At 37.2% G+C, this 17790-nt stretch overlaps 1 protein-coding gene across 1 annotated transcript; it reads left to right on the forward strand.

Moving 5' to 3' along the window:
• Positions 1-1958: 1958 nt before the first annotated feature.
• On the forward strand, positions 1959-14765 carry LOC142168931 (uncharacterized). The gene is made up of 4 exons (XM_075230107.1): positions 1959-2205; positions 2449-2675; positions 13114-13428; positions 14664-14765. The coding sequence occupies exons 1-4, from the start codon at positions 1959-1961 to the stop codon at positions 14763-14765; spliced, it is 891 nt and encodes a 296-aa protein (XP_075086208.1).
• The last annotated feature ends 3025 nt before the right edge of the window (positions 14766-17790 follow it).

The following is a 17790-nucleotide window of genomic DNA, read 5'->3' on the forward strand; positions in this document are numbered from 1 at the left end:
ATCAAACCCAACCTCTCGGTCTCAAGTTTCCCTTCATTTCTACTTATGCAATGAGATCAATATGAAAGAGTAGCATTTGCAACATAGAGTTGCTCCATGTGGATGTTTTAAATCTATCTATATATAAAAGAGAGCCAATAGATGCTGACATGGCACTTCCCTTAGACTTGAAAAGACATTTATCTTTTTTGTCCTTTTTTGCTTTTTACTCTAATTTTTGTGAGGAAAAGCCCAAAATAATACATCATCTTTAGCTTTAGACTTAAAATAATACACATTCTTTAACATGGTGCACTAATAATCCTTTTTCTTTAACAAAGTGGTGTACTTTTAATCACAATCCTAAACATAGTTAGTTTTTTACCGGGACTCAACGCACGTGCATATTACATGATTTATTTTTCCCTCCAAATGAACAGGTACTATGTCCCTCTGTCTTCCTTTCTTGCGAAGCGACTAATACCAAGCCCTGTTAGAGCCAAATCTTCGATCGTAAATCATACCTAGCCCTAATCGCATATGTAGCAGAATCAATTATTAGGAAGTAACAATTCTCTTAAGGTGCAACGCTGGAAGAGAATCACCTTATTTTTATGGTGAGAGTTTCCTCTCAATTTTCATATTGAAGAATTCTGTTGTTACAGTATGAAGCCTTGCGTTTCTCATCTTGTTTTTGTTAAACCTTTTGTATTTCTCTACTCTTGAAAACTTTCCAATTGTTAATTTTGCTGGTTCGTTTTCGATAAACAACTATCTTGTATTATTCTTGTCTACAACGACACCTTATGAAGTTTACTATTTGTAGTTTCATATTCAATAACCGAGGCTTCGTTTATCACCATGAAAATATATTATGGGGGAATTATTAAGCGTATACCAGAGAAGCACTACGTTGGAGAAAACATAGATTACATTGATTATGTAAATGTCGCAAAATTGAATATTGCTTAGTTCAAGAATATAGCAAAGATATGTGATTATTTATGTGATTCAATAACTTTTTGGCGCAAGTGTGAAAGGACTAGTAGTAGATGGAAGTTGATCTCTACAGATTTTGAAGCCTCTGCAGTTGGTAAAATCATCGAAAAGGATAATGTTCTTGAGATATACTTTTAACACTTGGACTCTTATTTTCAAACGGACAAAGTGGATTCAATAATTCAATCAAATATTGAAGAAAATAACAAGCATCAGCTTATGTGTGAAATTTCATCTTGTGATGATTTTAGTGATTCGGAAGCTAATTTAACAGATGATGTGTTGGTTGATACACATGAGAAGAGGAACCAAAGAATTTTGGAAGAGAAGGAGCTCCTTAGCAACGAAATAAAAATAAAGATGGTTGATATAGAAGGGGATCATGATTGTGTTGATTCTAAAGACATGGAGAGTTTGGATAGTGATTCTGAAATTGAAAGTTTCAACTTTCCTCAGTTCAATCCAAAGACTAACGGAGAAAATCCAGTATTAGGTCTATAATACACCCTTAGGACAAAGAGGGGATTTAATAATATTGTAGCAACTCATGAGATTAAGAATGGAAAGTATATCCAGTAGAGTAGGAATGATAGTGTAAGAATGGAGGCACGTTGCATACATCATCCAGAGTGCAAATGGAAAATCACGGCTTCTAGAATACAAAGAGACAAGGCTTTCCAAATTAAAACTTACAATCCTATACATACTTGTAAGGAGTGGCATCATGAAAAGAGAACAATCACTTCATCTTTCATTGCAAGAAGATACCTCAAAGAAATTGGATCAAACAGGGATTGGAAAGTGCCTAAATTCAGGGATAGAGTACGCATCGAACTAAGAGCTCAAGTAACGTTATCTCAAGCTAAAAGAGCTAAGATGAAATCTATTGTATTAATTGATGGTGACATTAAAGATCAGTATAATATAATGTGGGATCATTGCAATGAAATTGATAGGACAAATTCGGGTTCACAATTTACATGAAGTTCATTGATAACGAGATCCCCCATGAGCCACAGAGATTTCAGAGAATATATATTTATTTTGCTGCCTGCAAGCTTGGCTTTAGAGCGGGTTGTAGAAAAATAGTAAGGGTGGATGGATGCTGGTTGAAGGATACAATGTTTAGGACCCAATTGTTATCTGTAGTTGGCATGGATGGTAATAACAACATATTTCATGTTGCCTATGCAATTGTAGAAAAGGAAAGCAAAGATACAGGGCTTGGTTTTTGAATCATTTGGCGGCTGACTTGAATATAAATGAGACTGGTTGGACCTTTATGTCTAACAAACAAAAAGGACTTATTGAATCTTTTAAGGAAGTTTTGCCTCATGTTAACCATAGGTTCTATGTAATACACCTCTATAACAATTTCAAAATGGCTGGCTTTGACAGTATCACATTAAAAAACACTTTGGGCTGCTGCAAAGGCTATTACTATAAGAAAGTTTAATGATTGTATGGCAGATATTTTAAAGTTAGATATTGATGCTCCTACTTGGTTAAATGATAAAGATCATAGTGAATGGTCTATGTCGCATTTCTCTTCAGATGCTAAGTGTGACACCTTACTAAATAATTTGAGTGAAGTATTTAATGGCATAATACTTGATGCTAGAGACAAGCCAATTATGACACTTTTGGAGAAATTACGATATATACGCATGGCTAGAATGCTAGCTAATAGGGAAAAGGTGTTGAGACCAAACACACACGCAAGTATACGTGGTCGCCAAGTAATAAAGTAGTGAGTAGAGTATCATTCCCACAGAGACTTATGATTAACTTTCGACTGATTCAAACTCAAAAAAATTATCTATTCAAGATATTTCTCTCAAACAGTGTAAGTAATTAATTAAAAACTAATGAAACTATCAAGTAGTTAAATAAACTAGAGATCGACTAAAACACGTAGGCAATTTTGGATAAAAATCAGTAGGAGAAGATATTCCAGGACCATAGGCTACCTAACAATCTTGTTGCGTTCTCAACTTAAACTGACTAATAGATTTATCTGGTTCGTTGATTGACAAGGTTAATTTTAGTCGTAAGAATCTGTCGAGTTCTTACTCGCCTATTCAAGTTAACTTAATGCCTATATTTCAATAAAATTAAGATTAACAAGAACACATTTACACTTCCCGTATATCTGTTCCCCGATGCCCGAGTTCAAGAACTTGCTCTATTTAATACTATGTGCAATCTAGAATTCCCACTTTTGAGTTCAACTCTAGATTCGTAAATAGTATTTTACTGTTAGCTACGTAGTAAAATAATTAAGAACAATATTAAATAAATAATCTAATATGATAAAATCAAACTCGTCAATTTAAACTTCAAATGTCAACATTCAAGTAGCATCCATAACCCCAGAACGAATGATTTTAGCCATGCATGCTCATGGTAGCAATCTCAAGTAATCCCCAAGAATATACAAAAATCAGTAAAAGAAGGAAACAGTAAGAACACTGTGATGGCTTTCCTCCGCTTCCCCATGTGTTAGATGACCTAAAAGAGGCATTTTTGGTTTATATATTGCGTACAAAAGTCGTGGTCCAAAGTTTTTCTTTTTCTATTCCGTAACAGCTTCCGAGATTGATGTTGGGATGGATGCTTTGTGTCCACCTCAGCTTGAACTTCTCAGGATCGGATGATGGGGTAGATGTTTCACGTCCACCCTCTGTTCCCTCATCCTTGGTGATGTAATGACCCGACCGATCATTTTGAGCATTAGCTTTCTGTTCAGCTATTTGAAGTCTTGAATAGCTTCGTATGATGTATTATGACTTGTGTGAATTGTCGGTTTTAGTTTGCAGGTAATTCGGAATTGACTAAGTTGAATTTTATGTATTTGACCTAGGATCGAAATTTAGATGGTTCTGTTAGGTCTAGATGATGATTTTCCACCTGGGCGTATGCCCGAATATTCATTTGGACATTTCTAGAAGCTTTCAGCACTAATTGGCGAAACATGGAAATTTGAAGGTTAGGAATGTTCATAAGTTTGACCAGGAGTTAACTTTGATGATATCGGATTTGGATTGTGGTTCTGGAATTGGAATAGCTTCCTTATGTCATTTGGGACTTGTGTGCAAAATTTAAGTTCATTCCGAGTTGATTTGATATATTTCGGCGCGAGTTTTGGAAGCTAAAGTTCAAAAGTTCAAAAGTTCATTAAGTTTGATTTGAGGTGCGATTCATCATTTCGATGTTGTTTGCATGAATTGAGGCCTCGAGTAGGTCCGTATTAGGTTATTGACTTATTCATAAATTCGGACGGGATCCCGAAGGGCTTGGGCGTGTTTCATATTGAATTCGGACCATTTTTCTTTATTTTGGCATTGTTGGTTCTGCTGAGTTTTGGGCATCTGGTTTTCTTGTTCGTGATCGCGGAGAATGGATCACAGTCGCGTAGAGTTGTTTGATGAATAGGGAAGATTTTTCATCCCGTTCGTGAGCCCAGAGTCGCATTCACGGAAGTTGAGGCATTTGTGCAGTACGTTTGTGAGTCTAGCGATGTGTTCGCGTAGAAGGAAGGAGGGCCTGAGGATGTCAGGCATTTGTTTGTCGCGATCGAGAAGTGTGGAATGCGATCGCATATCTCTAGGAGATTTGACCATTATGTTCGCATCTATGATGCTGCGTTCGCGAAAGAGGAATTTCAACTGGTGAGCATTTATTCTATGCGAACGTGTGGAATTGCCTGCGTTCGTGAAATGTAATAACTAGGAAGACTCTTTAATTACCATTTCGAGAGTTAGATTCATTTTATCATATTTGGAGTCATGGAGCTAGGATTGAAGCGATTTTCAAAGAAATTTTCACCATATGGATTGGTGATGCTGGTATGAACCCCGAATATACATGTTATGTGTTTGGTGTTGAGGTGAAGCACATGCTAGGTGACAGGCGTTTGGGCGTGCACCGTGTGAATTATGACTCGATTGATTCTGTGGTACTGTGTAGTGACCTAATCTTGTTTCTATTTATGAAATTTCTACATGCTAGAGTAATTGAGTTGTGATCCATGTTAGGCTACATACTAATCCTTTTGGGACCCACTGAGGTCATTTCTGTTGTTGAGTTATTTGCTTAAATTGCAACTACATAGTCAGTCATACTCACTCATTGCATATCATATCTCAGTCTCTGTTATCATTTGTCTCACATCACATTATCATTGTTTGAGCTGATTGGCATGAGATTTGTGAGGCCGAGAGACTGGATAGATTGATGACTGAGTAAGGCCGAGGGCTTGATTGTGAGGATGTTTATGGATCGGGTTGCATGCCGCAGCAGGCCAGATTGGCTTTATATTAGCGCTTGGGAAGGATCTGCCCCTCCAGAGTCTGACTTACCAGCAGTGAGCGCAGGTACCTACTGAGTGCGAGTGTCGAGCAAGAGCGCGAGCGTGAGTGCCGAGCGACTGGACGGATTGAGTGACTGTGAGGACTGAGTGATTGGAAGGACTAAGCGAGTTGATACTCCGAGAGTATGCAATGGTTTTATCATTGCGTTGCAGTATAGTTGGCATGCATACTTAGCATGTAGGCATTGAAATGCATTTCCTCATGCTGTACGGTATAGTGACACTCATGAAATTCACATGCACATTGACATGTAGGTATAGAGATGTACTTTCCTCATGCCATCTGATAATGAGACTTCTTATCTGTTGTTGAAAGCTTTTGGGAAAAATCTCAGATTTCTTACTTACTCATATTTTTAGAGATTACGGTGAAAGATTTTGGATTTACTATTATACTTGAAAAGCATGCGTATTTTCCCGAAACTGTGAACGAGCTGAGCATCATATCTTTGAGTTGTTTCTTGTACTACTTTCATTATATTGTTATGCGTTGTTGTTGGATATTGGTGTCGGACCCTGACCGTTGTCGAAGCTCGTCACTTCTTTCAACCTAAGGTTAGATTTGTTACTTATTGAGTACATGGGGTCGGTTGTACTCATACTACACTTTTGCACCTTGCGTGCAGATTTTGGATGTTGATGTTGTAGTGTATGGCGGGAGCTGGCATTGAAGATGTACCTGCATTCCGGTCATAACTGTCTCTTGTTCTAGGTAGCTTTAGAATTATTAATCTTTTCATGTATATTTCAAACCGATGATGTATTTATTTCGTACCAGTTTTGTAAACTCTAAATCTTAGAAGCTCATAATTTGCACTATTAGTCCTTGGAAATTCTTTGTATAATAGTTCAGTTGTATTATCATTTCTTCTCTTAATGAATCATATTTGAATTGGTTTATTATTAATTGGCTTACCTAGCGGGTTGGATTAGGTGCCATCAGGGCTAATTGGATTTTGGGTCATGACAAGCTGGTATCAGAGCTCTAGGTTCATATGTTCTACGAGTAATGAGTAAATGTCTAGTAGAGTCTTGCGGATCGGTATGATGACGTCCATACCTATCTTCGAGAGGCTACAGGGCATTTAGGATAAACTTCCCATCTCTCTTTCCTTATCGTTCGACATCGATTTCGCTTAAAACGTATCGCTTTGAATTCCTGCCATTCACTCGTATGCGTACATGAGCTCTCGGTATCAGATGTGCATCGACAGCTTGTGATTCTATGGATGAGGTGCGAGATGCATTCTTCTATGTTTGGAGTTGGGCCAATCTGGAGGACTTGAGGCCGGGTTTTGACCGTAGCTTGGACTCAGTGATTTCGGTTGCGTGAGCACGTGCCTTTGGACCTATATATCCAGTAGTGTCCCTATGAGTGGAGTTGTGGCTCGATGAGTGGTTGGATGGCTATATGATGAGTATGATATGACTGAGATATGTTTGGATGGTTTGAATGTATTGAGAAGAGTTTGCTTGAGGTGCGAAAAGTATTATTGGGTGCTTGATTTCTATCTTGATGTGATGTATAGTCTCGAGTTATGAGTGTGTTGAAGGATCTTTCATGTTGTTTAATTGTGAAACGAATTAGATTCTCATGTCTTACTGATGAGTTCAGACTCAGGAAGATTAAGTGATTGCTTAGTAGTTGTAGCTGTGAAAGGGTATAGAGAGATGTTAGTTTGAGCTAAGCATGTGGGTTATAACCTGCAGGGTAATTTATGGATATGTGATCATTATGATGTTGTGAGGAGGGTTTCTTTTCTACCAGTAGGTTATAGGTATTGCGATTTGAGTTGGATTGGTTAAGAAAGTTGACCTGACTGTCACGAGGATGAATCAGAGGTAAGAAGATGATTTGAGGTACTATATGGTTTGTGTTATATGAGCTTATGAAGGGTTTAGTTGAATCTCATTGTGGTATTATGGCAGTAATAGAGTATGGGCATTGTGAGTTATCGAGTATTTTGTTCTATTGCTTTGAGCCAAGTGGGGGAGTCTGCTATTGATGATTTGATTGCATGGTTATGTGTTGTACTGGTTTCAGTTCGAGGCATACTTGTGAATCAGTTATGACTTGCAGAGGTTGAGATCGAGGATGACTTGAGTAAAGGAATTTATGGATACGGGTTATATTACACTTTATTGGTATATGAAAATCATGGAATGATTTGAGTTATTATTCGTGACGAATTTAGTTCGCATGGAGTAGGAATTTACTCAGTTGCGTTAAGGCGGGGTTACATCTTGGGGTGTTGTTGTGCTAATGGGGAACGTGTTGTTTGGCTCGTTTGGGCGGTGTAATTGAGATTTGAGCAGAGAGGGTGACTCTCGTGAAGGTTCTAATGGATTCAAGATTTATATGTAGCAATTGAGAATTTCGGATTGGTATACGAATAGAATCTGAGATTTGCATTGGATGGTGTTGAGACTCATGGTATTTCTGCATCATTATGGATTCTACATTTCAGTATCATGAAGGTCAAAGAAATGACTTTAGATTCACAGAAGGTCTCTTCAGAGTAGGCATCTCGGTTGTGGTACTTTTGGGGTGCTTAAGAGGGAATACAATGACTTATAGGCCTTAGGACGGTGTGGTTTTATGCTAGGATCTCGTGGGGGTGAGTTTTAGTTAAGGATCATGGTGTTTTAGCAAGGAGAAGTGTCACCTTGAAGGTAATTCGGAAGGAACTCGGAGAAATAGGACAGTTTGGTAGTAGTTTGGATCAATACGGTAATGGATATGATCAGTTCTTTGGGTACGTATGATATGGTGAGTCTTTACAGGTATTTTGTGGCAATATTCTTGGGTTTGGAGACCTGTGTGGCTTGGATGAGTTAGAGAGATTCAGTTCTGATGGTTGGGTTATGTGCAAATGGGTTTCGAAGAGTTCTCGATGGTTCCTACCACGGTTTGAGATGGATATTTCCTACCGGTGTGAAGAGCATGTTGCGTATTGTGATTTTCTCCTAGATGGGATCAAATTGAAGGTTTCTAACTGATCGGGTATGTATTCTGCTGGTGACTCAGAGTTGATTATGAGATTCTCATACTTTTCATATGATGGCATGATAGATGTGGTGTGTTGTGTGGGATTGATATTTGCATGTGCAAGTTCACGGTTCAATTGTGAGGGGAAGGTCATGAATTCTTAGAAAACATTGACGGTTTCAGATGACTAGATGAATGTTATTACTAGTTGGTATTGCTTGAGAATGGTGCGCATTTCAGAAGGTGCACTGTGTTTTGACTTATGGATGCCTCATTGGCATTGCGGTACTCGCCTGGTTGATCGACTGCTAATGTTCAGATTTTTCTATGTGGCATGGAGGAATTATAGAAGTATTTCTCATAGGGATGATTATGTATGAGAGATGTGTTAGTCATTCGAGTGGTGGAGTTGGAATCGGCTGTGGTGATTCATGTGTTCTATGGATTTGGAGACTGGGAGTTCTCAGAAGCAGATTGTTTCGGGGTTACAAACTGTCAAGATGTGGCCAAAGTTAGCTATATGGTGGTATGCATTATGGTTAGGTCATTATACACTTTTGGAGGGCCATTTATCCATTTGGGGATGACTAGAGTTGATTTTGGGGCCCATTGGTAGGCCCAATAAGGATGTGTACTCTACATCAGGTCGGATTTGTTGACTCAGCTCTGTTATTGCTAAAAGGTGTGTCATTCGGTTAGATTTGAGCATGTTTGTGTTCTGATAGGTTCCATGTGTTACTCTTCCAAGCTACGACTGGTTGTGATTCGTTGGTTATATGCACATATATTATGGTTCTGTTTGAACCTTATAAAGGAATTTGAGCAATATGATCCTTTGTGATAGATTTGTGTGTCTTGGTCCTACTATGTATGATGGGTTTATAACATTGCATTGTGGTGGTACTTGTTGAGCTTGCGGGACGGTTCTCTTATTTGAGTCATTTTCCATGATTGAGTACATTTGAATTGTTGCTTATTGGTGCATGGATTGCATGGTTTGTGGCTTTAGGTTGTATTGGTGTAGCATGTCAATAGAGTAGTTGTGTTTGGTGAGATATGGTCATTGGACCTAGAATGGATACTTTCGGATTTGATTGCGGTATGTTTGGAAGAATAATATCGGAAGTCAGCTTAGAATTTGGCTTTGGTTCTTGTCGTATGAGTGAGAGAGCTCCATGACTTGTTGATATGATGAGTGGTTATGAGTTTTTGTGTGTTTCTTTCATCATCAACAGTGTATGAAGGTTTTGAACGAGGTTTTATTTGATATGAGGTTTATTGCCGGAATTGGGTTTGCTTTGAGCAGCTACTGTGATTGGGAATTATTGCTACGAGTATGCGAGTTAGGTGTTATATCATCTGATTACATCTTGGGTTATGGATATGACTTGATACAGCTTGTGTGGATTTATATAGTGTGTAGGTGCAAGATTCGGGTCTTGTAAAGAATTTTGGATGTTGAAAATTGGGTTCTAAGGCTACGGACTAAGGTTAAAGTAATAATCTTCAGTTATGTTGTATTTTCAGGCTTGCATGGATTAGGGTGACATGGGATCACTCCTGGGTATGTGCACGGTAAGGTTACACGACGATTTGATGGCTTTGGAACGACTCTGGGCACGTTCGAGGACGAACGTATGTTTAACTGGGGGAGAATGTAATGACCCGACCGGTCATTTTTGAGAATTAGCATTTTGTTCAGCAATTTGAAGTCTTGAGTAGTTTCGTAAGATATATTATGACTTGTGTGAATCGTCGGTTTTGGTTTGCATGTAATTGGGAATTGATTTGGAAGAATGATTCTCAACTAGAAAGCTTTAAGTTGGAAGAGTTGACCAAGTTGACTTTTGTGTATTTGACCTCGGATCGAAGTTTTGATGGTCCCATTAGGTCCGGATGATGATTTTGGACTTGGGCGTATGCCCGGAATTTCATATGGATATTTCTAGAAGGTTTCGGCACTAATTGATGAAAGTTAGAAATTTAAAAATTTGGAATGTTCATAAGTTTGATCAGGAGTTGACTTTGATGATATCAGATTCGGATTGTGGTTCTGGGAATTGTAATAGCTTCGTTATGTCATTTGGGACTTGTGTAAAAAATTTGAGTTCATTTCGAGTTGATTTGATCTGTTTCGGCACGAGTTTTGGAAGCTGAAGTTCAAAAGTTCATTAAGTTTGATTTGAGGTGCGATTCGTCCATTCGATGTTGTTATGCGTGATTTGAGGCCTCAACTAGGTCTGTGTTAGGTTATTGGACTTTTTTATATGTTCGAACGGGATCCCGAGGGGCTCGGGCGTGTTGCGGATTGAATTCGGACCATTTTCCATTATTTTGGCATCGCTGGTTCTGTTGAGTTCTGGGCATCTGGGTTTCTTGTTCGCGTCGCGGAGAATGGATCGTGATCGTGTGGAGTTTTTTGATGGCTGGGGAATATTTTCATCGTGTTCGCGAGTCTAAAGTCGCGTTCGCGGTACTTGAGGCATTTTTTCAGTTTCGCGAGTCTAGCGATGCGTTCGCGTAGAAGGAGGAGGGCCTAAGGATGTCAGGCATTTGTTCTTCGCTATCGCGGAGTGTGGAACGTGATCGTGGAGGGTAGAACATGATATCGTAGCTCTAGGAGATTTGACCATTGCATTCGCATCTATGATGATGTGTTCGTGAAATAGGTATTTCAGTTGGTGAGCATTTGTTCTATGACGCGTGGAATTGTCCGCATTCGCGAAGTGTAATAACTGGGCAGACTCTATTAATTTCCATTTCGAGGGTTAGAGTCATTTTATCATATTTGGAGCCATGGAGCTCGGATTGAAGCGATTTTTGAAGAAATTTTCACCACATGGATTGGGGTAAATGTTCTTTACTCGGTTTTGATTATATTTCATGAATTTATTCTCTTTTTTGCCATTTGGTGGATGAAATCAAAACAGAAATTGGGGGGGTTTTGTCTAAAGTTTTATTGAGTGAATATTTGAGTTTTGAACATCGATTTAGAGTCAGATTTGAGTGAAACTAGTATGGTTGGGCTCGTAATTGAATGGGTTGTCGGATTTTGTGAGTTTTGTGGGGTTCCGAGGTGCAGGCCCATGTTTGACCTTTTTGTTGACTTTGGGCTTTTGATTAAAGATTTTCACCTTTATCGATTGGTTTTGTATCCTTTGGCATTTTTTGATATTCTTGAGTTGCTTTTGGCTAGTTTTGAGCCGTTCAGAGGTGTGTACGCACGGGATTGCATTTTTGGAGCATCGTTTGGCTTGCTCGGTACTGGATTTGACTTGTTCGAGGTAAGTAACACTTCTAAACTTGGTGATGCGGGTATGAACCCCGAATATACGTGTTATGTGTTTGGTGTTGAGGTGAAGCACATACTAGGTAATAGGCGTGTGGGTATGCACTGAGTGAATTATGACTCAATTGATGCGAGTGCATGTGCCGAGTGAGTGCCGAGCGCGAGTGCCGAGTGACTGGGAGGATGAGTGACTGGGAGGATTGAGTGACTGTGAGGAGTGAGGGACTATGAGGACTGAGTGACTGTGAGGACTGAGTGATTGGGAGGACTGAGCGAGTTGATACTCCGAGAGTATGCATATGGTTTTATCACTGTGTTCCATTACATTTGGCATGCATACTTGGCTTGTAGGCATTGAGCTGCATTTCCTGGTGTTGCACGGTATAGTGACACTCATGACATTCACATGCACATTGACATGTAGGCATAGAGATGTACTTTCCTCATGCCATATGATAATAAGACTTCTTATCTGTTGTTGAAAGTTTTTGAAAAAAATCACATATTTCTGACTTACTCATATTTTTGGAGATTACGGTGAAAGATTTGGGATTTACTGTTATACTTGAAACGCATGCCTATTTTTCCGTAACTATGAACAAGCTGAGCATCATATCTTTGAGTTGTTTCTTGTATTACTTTTATTATATTATTTTGAGTTGTTGTTGGATATTGGTGTCGGACCCTGACTGTGCTTTCAATCTAAGGTTAAGTTTGTTACTTATTGAGTACATGGAGTCGGATGTACTCATACTATACTTCTGCACCTTGCGTGCAGATTTTGGATGCTGATGTTGTTGTGTATGACGGGAGCTGGCATTGAAGATATACCTGTGTTCCGGTCATAGTTGCTTCTTATTCTTGGTAGCTTTATAATTATTAATTTGTTCATGTATATTTCAAACAGATGATGTATTTATTTTGTACCAGCTTGGTAAACTCTAAATCTTATAAATTCATGATTTGTACTACCAGTCCCTAGAAATTCTTTGTATAATAGTTCAGTTGTATTATTATTTCTTCTCTTAATGAATCTCATTTGAATTGGTTTATTGTTAACTCACTTACCTAGCGGATTGGGTTAGGTGTCATCACGGCTAGTTGGATTTTGGGTCATGACAGTTGCGTCCAGGTACGGATGCTAAGGTGGATGTCTTCTCCCGACTTCACTGCCAAGGATGAACCAAATACTCTTTTTTCCTAGGTTGGATGCGACGCATCCACCCTCTCCTCATATAGATGGAGTATCGTTTCTTCATATTTTTGTACTCCAAACATCCTAAATCATCACACACAACTTAATTAGTCATAAAACCAATAATTAACATATATTGGGTATTTTAAATATCAAATAACCAAAAAGAGGTTAAAACATGAGTAAAGTAACATCAAAACATATAGAAATATACCCAACATCAAAAGGCAGAGAAATAGAATTTGGGTGATGTTTGTCCTAAGATCAAGGATATATTACACAAAAATTAGATTGCAGCTGTTGAATATGTACCTAGAAAATCTAATTACTGGAGCTACAAAATTTTAGGAGCTACAGTTACAGACAATTGGGCAGTTGACTTGCAGAATAAATCTTGTAGTTGTAGAAAATGGAGTCTCACTGGAATCCCTTGCAAGCATGTTATTGCAGCAATTTGGGCTAAGAAGGATAACATTCTTGACTATGTCCATGATTGTTACAAGGTGGAAACATATAGAAGAATTTATGAAAACTCAATTTTTCCAATGAATGGGCCACAACTGTGGCCTAAGACAAGTAAAGTTCCTCCTCTGCCTCCAAAGATTGTGAGAAATAGTAAGCGAGGAAGAAAGTAAAAGTTTCGAAGAAAGGAACAAGATGAACTTGGAGCTAGTCGAACAAAGATGAAACGAAAGCAAAAATCTCTAGATTGTAGTATATGGCACAAGCCTGGCCGCCACAACAAAAGTACTTGCAAATATAACATTGTACAAGAAGAAACTACCTCTTCAGTTCGTCAGAAACTACATGTAACGTTGATTTTTATATTAGAAATAATTTTTTATTTTGTAAGCTTAAACTAACATAAAAGTTGTATGTATTATTTTTTCAAGTTAGAAAAGGATATGATGAAGGGGGGCAGAAGTGGAACAGGAACAAATGGGACAGGTCGAAGTAGAAATTGGACTAGAATTTGTTTGGAAAAGTTTTCAATATACACAAAAAAGTGACCTACCTTTCGAAGTTTAACAGCTTTTTTGGGTAAAAATGGCTCATTATTTATATTGACTTGCTGGAGCAATTATGCAATTCTCTATTATTAGTTTGGAATTCTGTTATTTTTTTGAAGCTGGTGCTGGAATTCTACAGTTATTTTTGAAGTTGGTGCTGGAAATTGAATTGACAGTTATTGTTTTGGAAAATGACTCTTGTTTTTGCTAATGTTTTAGACTGGTGATGAAATTTGACATTAGTTGCTGTTTTTATTTGTTTTTGAAGCTGTAAACTATTGCTAAATGCTAAAAGATGCTGCTGAAAATTGTTCTTATTATAATTAGTACAACCTGACTCCTTTCTCTTTTCTTTTAAGGAGTAAAGATATCTTCCATATCTTGCATATGTACAATATTAAATGGGTGTTTCCAGGGGATATTAAACAAGTGCTTTGCAACTTGAGAGATTGGAAGACACAAAAAAACACCAGAAAGATATGGAACTCAATTTCGTTAACTATATTTTGGGTGCTATGGAATGAAAGAAACAAGAGATGTTTTGAAGAAGAAAAAAGTTCTCTGACGCAGCTGAAATATGCTTTTACTTTTTGCTTGTTTGGTCCAAACTTGAAGTTGTAAATGATACGATTCAGCATTAGGTCACAATTTTCTTGTATGAGTATCCTAATTCACAGGTGTGACTTGAACTTTCATGCAGGTAGTTGACATTGGATTACTTTTGACTGAATAATGTACATGAAATATATAGCGTCCTTGGGGCAGTTGTTTGATTATGATGTGTGCTTTTGAGTAGACTGTTGAAAGTCGATTTGTCTTCCCTGCACCAGGTCGTTGAGAGTGGCGGAAAGAATATTGAAGTTGTTGTCATGACAAAAGAGCATGGGCTTAAGCAGCTCGAGGAAGATGAGATTGATGCCATTGTTGCTTAGATTTAGGCAGAGAAAGCAGCAGCAGAAGCTGCAAAATAGGCTCCTGCAAAAGAAACCTAGTTCTGCTGAAATTCATATTTGAAAATGTTTCCTGAATTTTAACATGTTGCTCTATTCAACTTCTAAAGACTGATCTTGTTGTCAGTCAAGACCTGTACTGTGGCTATTTTTTTTTATTTTCTTATAGTGAGGGTCGTGATCTTCTATCACTGATTATATACTGGTCACGCAATCACTACTAAAAACTGTTAAAAAGCATACATTTCGAAATTGGCCGGAAAGTAATACCGACCGAAATCAGTCGGAAATTCTAATTTATTTTTTCATGTCCTGCCGTCAATTTTTTTTAGAATAAAAAATTACTTTTAATATAATTATAAAAATACCGACCGAAATCGGTTGGTATTAGTGGTCCAAATTATCAAACACGTATATATTATTGTTACTTACAATCCACATATATATAACATCCTAGATTGTATATATATTTATATACATACACACACACATATATATATGTTGTTGTTACTACAACTTAAGTTTTAATATAGCACTATATATTATAGCACTATACATTTTATTTTTAAATAAGTTACCGACCAAAATCGGTCGGTATTAGTGGTCAAAATGGTCAAATACTTATAGATTATTGTTACTTACAATCTACGTATATATAATATCCTAAATTGTATATATATTTATATACATACACACACACACATATATATGTGTGTGTGTGTTATAGTCCTTAAATATTATGTACATATATGTATATATACATACACACATAGGATATAGTATCATATAAAAGTAATTAAAAAACTACACACACACACACACACACACACACACACACACACACACACACATATATATATATATATATATATATATATATATATATATATATATATATATATATATATATATATATATATAAATATTATTTATTTAAAAGCTATTTATATAAATTGACTAAAACCAGCCGACTTCAGTCGGTATTTCCATTAAATTAATTTTTAAAAAAATTTAAAATTGAAATACCGATCGATTTCGGTCGGAAATGTGTGGTCAAACGGTCAAACACTAACTTAAATATACCGACCGAAGTCAGTCGGAAAATCTTAATTTAGGGTGCGAATAGACGGGTTTCTTCCCCATTTTTCTCTTTTCTCTTTCTCTCACTCTTTCTTCCACATCTGTGAACCCTTCCCAAATCCCACCCAAATCAACTCATCACTCCCTTCTCGACCAAAATCAACCCCCCTCGCCAACTTTGTCTCTCCCCGTTCTCCGTTGGTCCCACCTCTGCAGCGCCACCACTGCTCCTCCGCCACCACTGTCGCACCACCCACTGCCGCGCCACTCCCAAAATCATACCCCTCTCCTCTATTTGAAGGTTAGTTATCTACATTTGTTAATTTTAGTTATTCAAATTCTTTCAATTGTATAAACTAGGGTTTACAATTTGGGATTTTGCGATTATTTCAATTGATTTATAATTCTTTAGATTTAGGGTTTACAAAATCATGATTTAGGGATTATTAAACTATGATTTAGGGCATATTAAATTATAATTTAGGGTTTATTAATTATGACTAATAGTAAGTGAGTTAGTCTAATTAAACGGCTTAACTAATTCAATATTCTAGTAAGTAAATGTTATACTTTGTAACTAAAGTTTATTATGTAACTTAATTCTATATTTCGTTCTTTATGTAGATGGAATATTGTAGTTGGATGTATAATATTAATTTATGATTTAGGGTTTATCAATTATGATTAATAGTTAGTGAGTTAGTCTAATTGAATGGCTTAACTAATTCAATTTTCTAGCAAGTAAATGTTGTACTTTGTAACTAAAGTTTATTGTATAACTTAATTCTATAAATTAATTTGAATTATGATTAATATAACATGTAATTTATTTATTCTTTATGTAGATGGAATATCGTAGTTGGATGTATAATAGAAATTATCCTAAGCGTTGGTTTTTTAGGGAGGAATTTATAGAAGGGGTTAAGGAATTTATTAGGCATGCAATGTCACTTGAACTATTTAAGATTGGAGGGATGATTATGTGTCCTTGTACGAAGTGCAAGTGTTTAAATTTTTTGGGTTTGGAGGATGTTACAACTCATCTTTATAAAAAGGGGTTTATGGATAATTATTTCGTGTGGACTAGTCATGGAGAGGTTGATGGTACTGATGGTGCATTTCATAACATAGTTGTTGGTGAAAGTAGTAGGTCGGTGGGGAATAACATTCAACATCCAACATACCATAAAATAGTTGCGGATGCTTTTGGGATGCACTTCGAATGAACCCCATGAAAGTGTTGAACAAGCTCCTAACGAAGAGGCAAAATATTTTTATGAACAGTTAGAGGCCACTAGTCGTCCACTAAGTGAATGGGATATGCACTCTCAGTTGTCTGTTGCGGTTAAATTATTAAGTATCAAATCAGATAATAATATTTCTCAAGCGGGAATGAATTCTTTCATAGGCCTTATGAGTGAACTAGTTGACCCAACTATCAACATACCTGAAGATTTCTATAAGGCTAAAAGATTGATTTCTAAGTTAGGACTCTCGTCTATGAGAATCGATTGTTGTGAAGATGGTTGCAAGTTGTATTATAAGGGTGATACAAATTTAGAAAGTTGTAAATTTTGTGAAAAAACCTCATTTTAAGCAGGTTTCCAGCGGGATGAAGGTTGTTGTGAAGTCGATGCATTATTTACCTCTTATTCCTAGATTAAAGAGGTTGTACACATCGATGAGTTCCGCTTCTCATATGAGATGGAATTATGAAAATAGAATGTTGCCTCGTGTTATGTGTCATCCTTCAGATGGGAAAGCTTGAAAGTATTTTGATAGGACGTATCCGGATTATGCTATTGAACCGAGGAATGTTCGGTTGGGTTTGTGTGTTGATGGTTTCACGCCATTTTCTATTTCTGCAATACCATATTCATGCTGGTCAGTCTTTATTATGCCGTATAATCTTCCGCTTAAAATGTGT

The sequence above is a fragment of the Nicotiana tabacum genome, chromosome 14 (assembly GCF_000715075.1).
Source record: "Nicotiana tabacum cultivar K326 chromosome 14, ASM71507v2, whole genome shotgun sequence".
Taxonomy (NCBI): Eukaryota; Viridiplantae; Streptophyta; class Magnoliopsida; order Solanales; family Solanaceae; genus Nicotiana; species Nicotiana tabacum.

Coding starts and splice junctions, on each gene's coding strand:
- LOC142168931 (XM_075230107.1), top strand. CDS start 1,959: ATGAAGTTCATTGATAACGAGATCCCCCATGAGCCACAGAGATTTCAG. Junction 2,676..13,113: donor TGCTAGCTAATAGGGAAAAG/GTGTTGAGACCA, acceptor CACAAAAATTAG/ATTGCAGCTGTTGAATATGT. Junction 13,429..14,663: donor CTCCTCTGCCTCCAAAGATT/GTGAGAAATAGT, acceptor TCCCTGCACCAG/GTCGTTGAGAGTGGCGGAAA.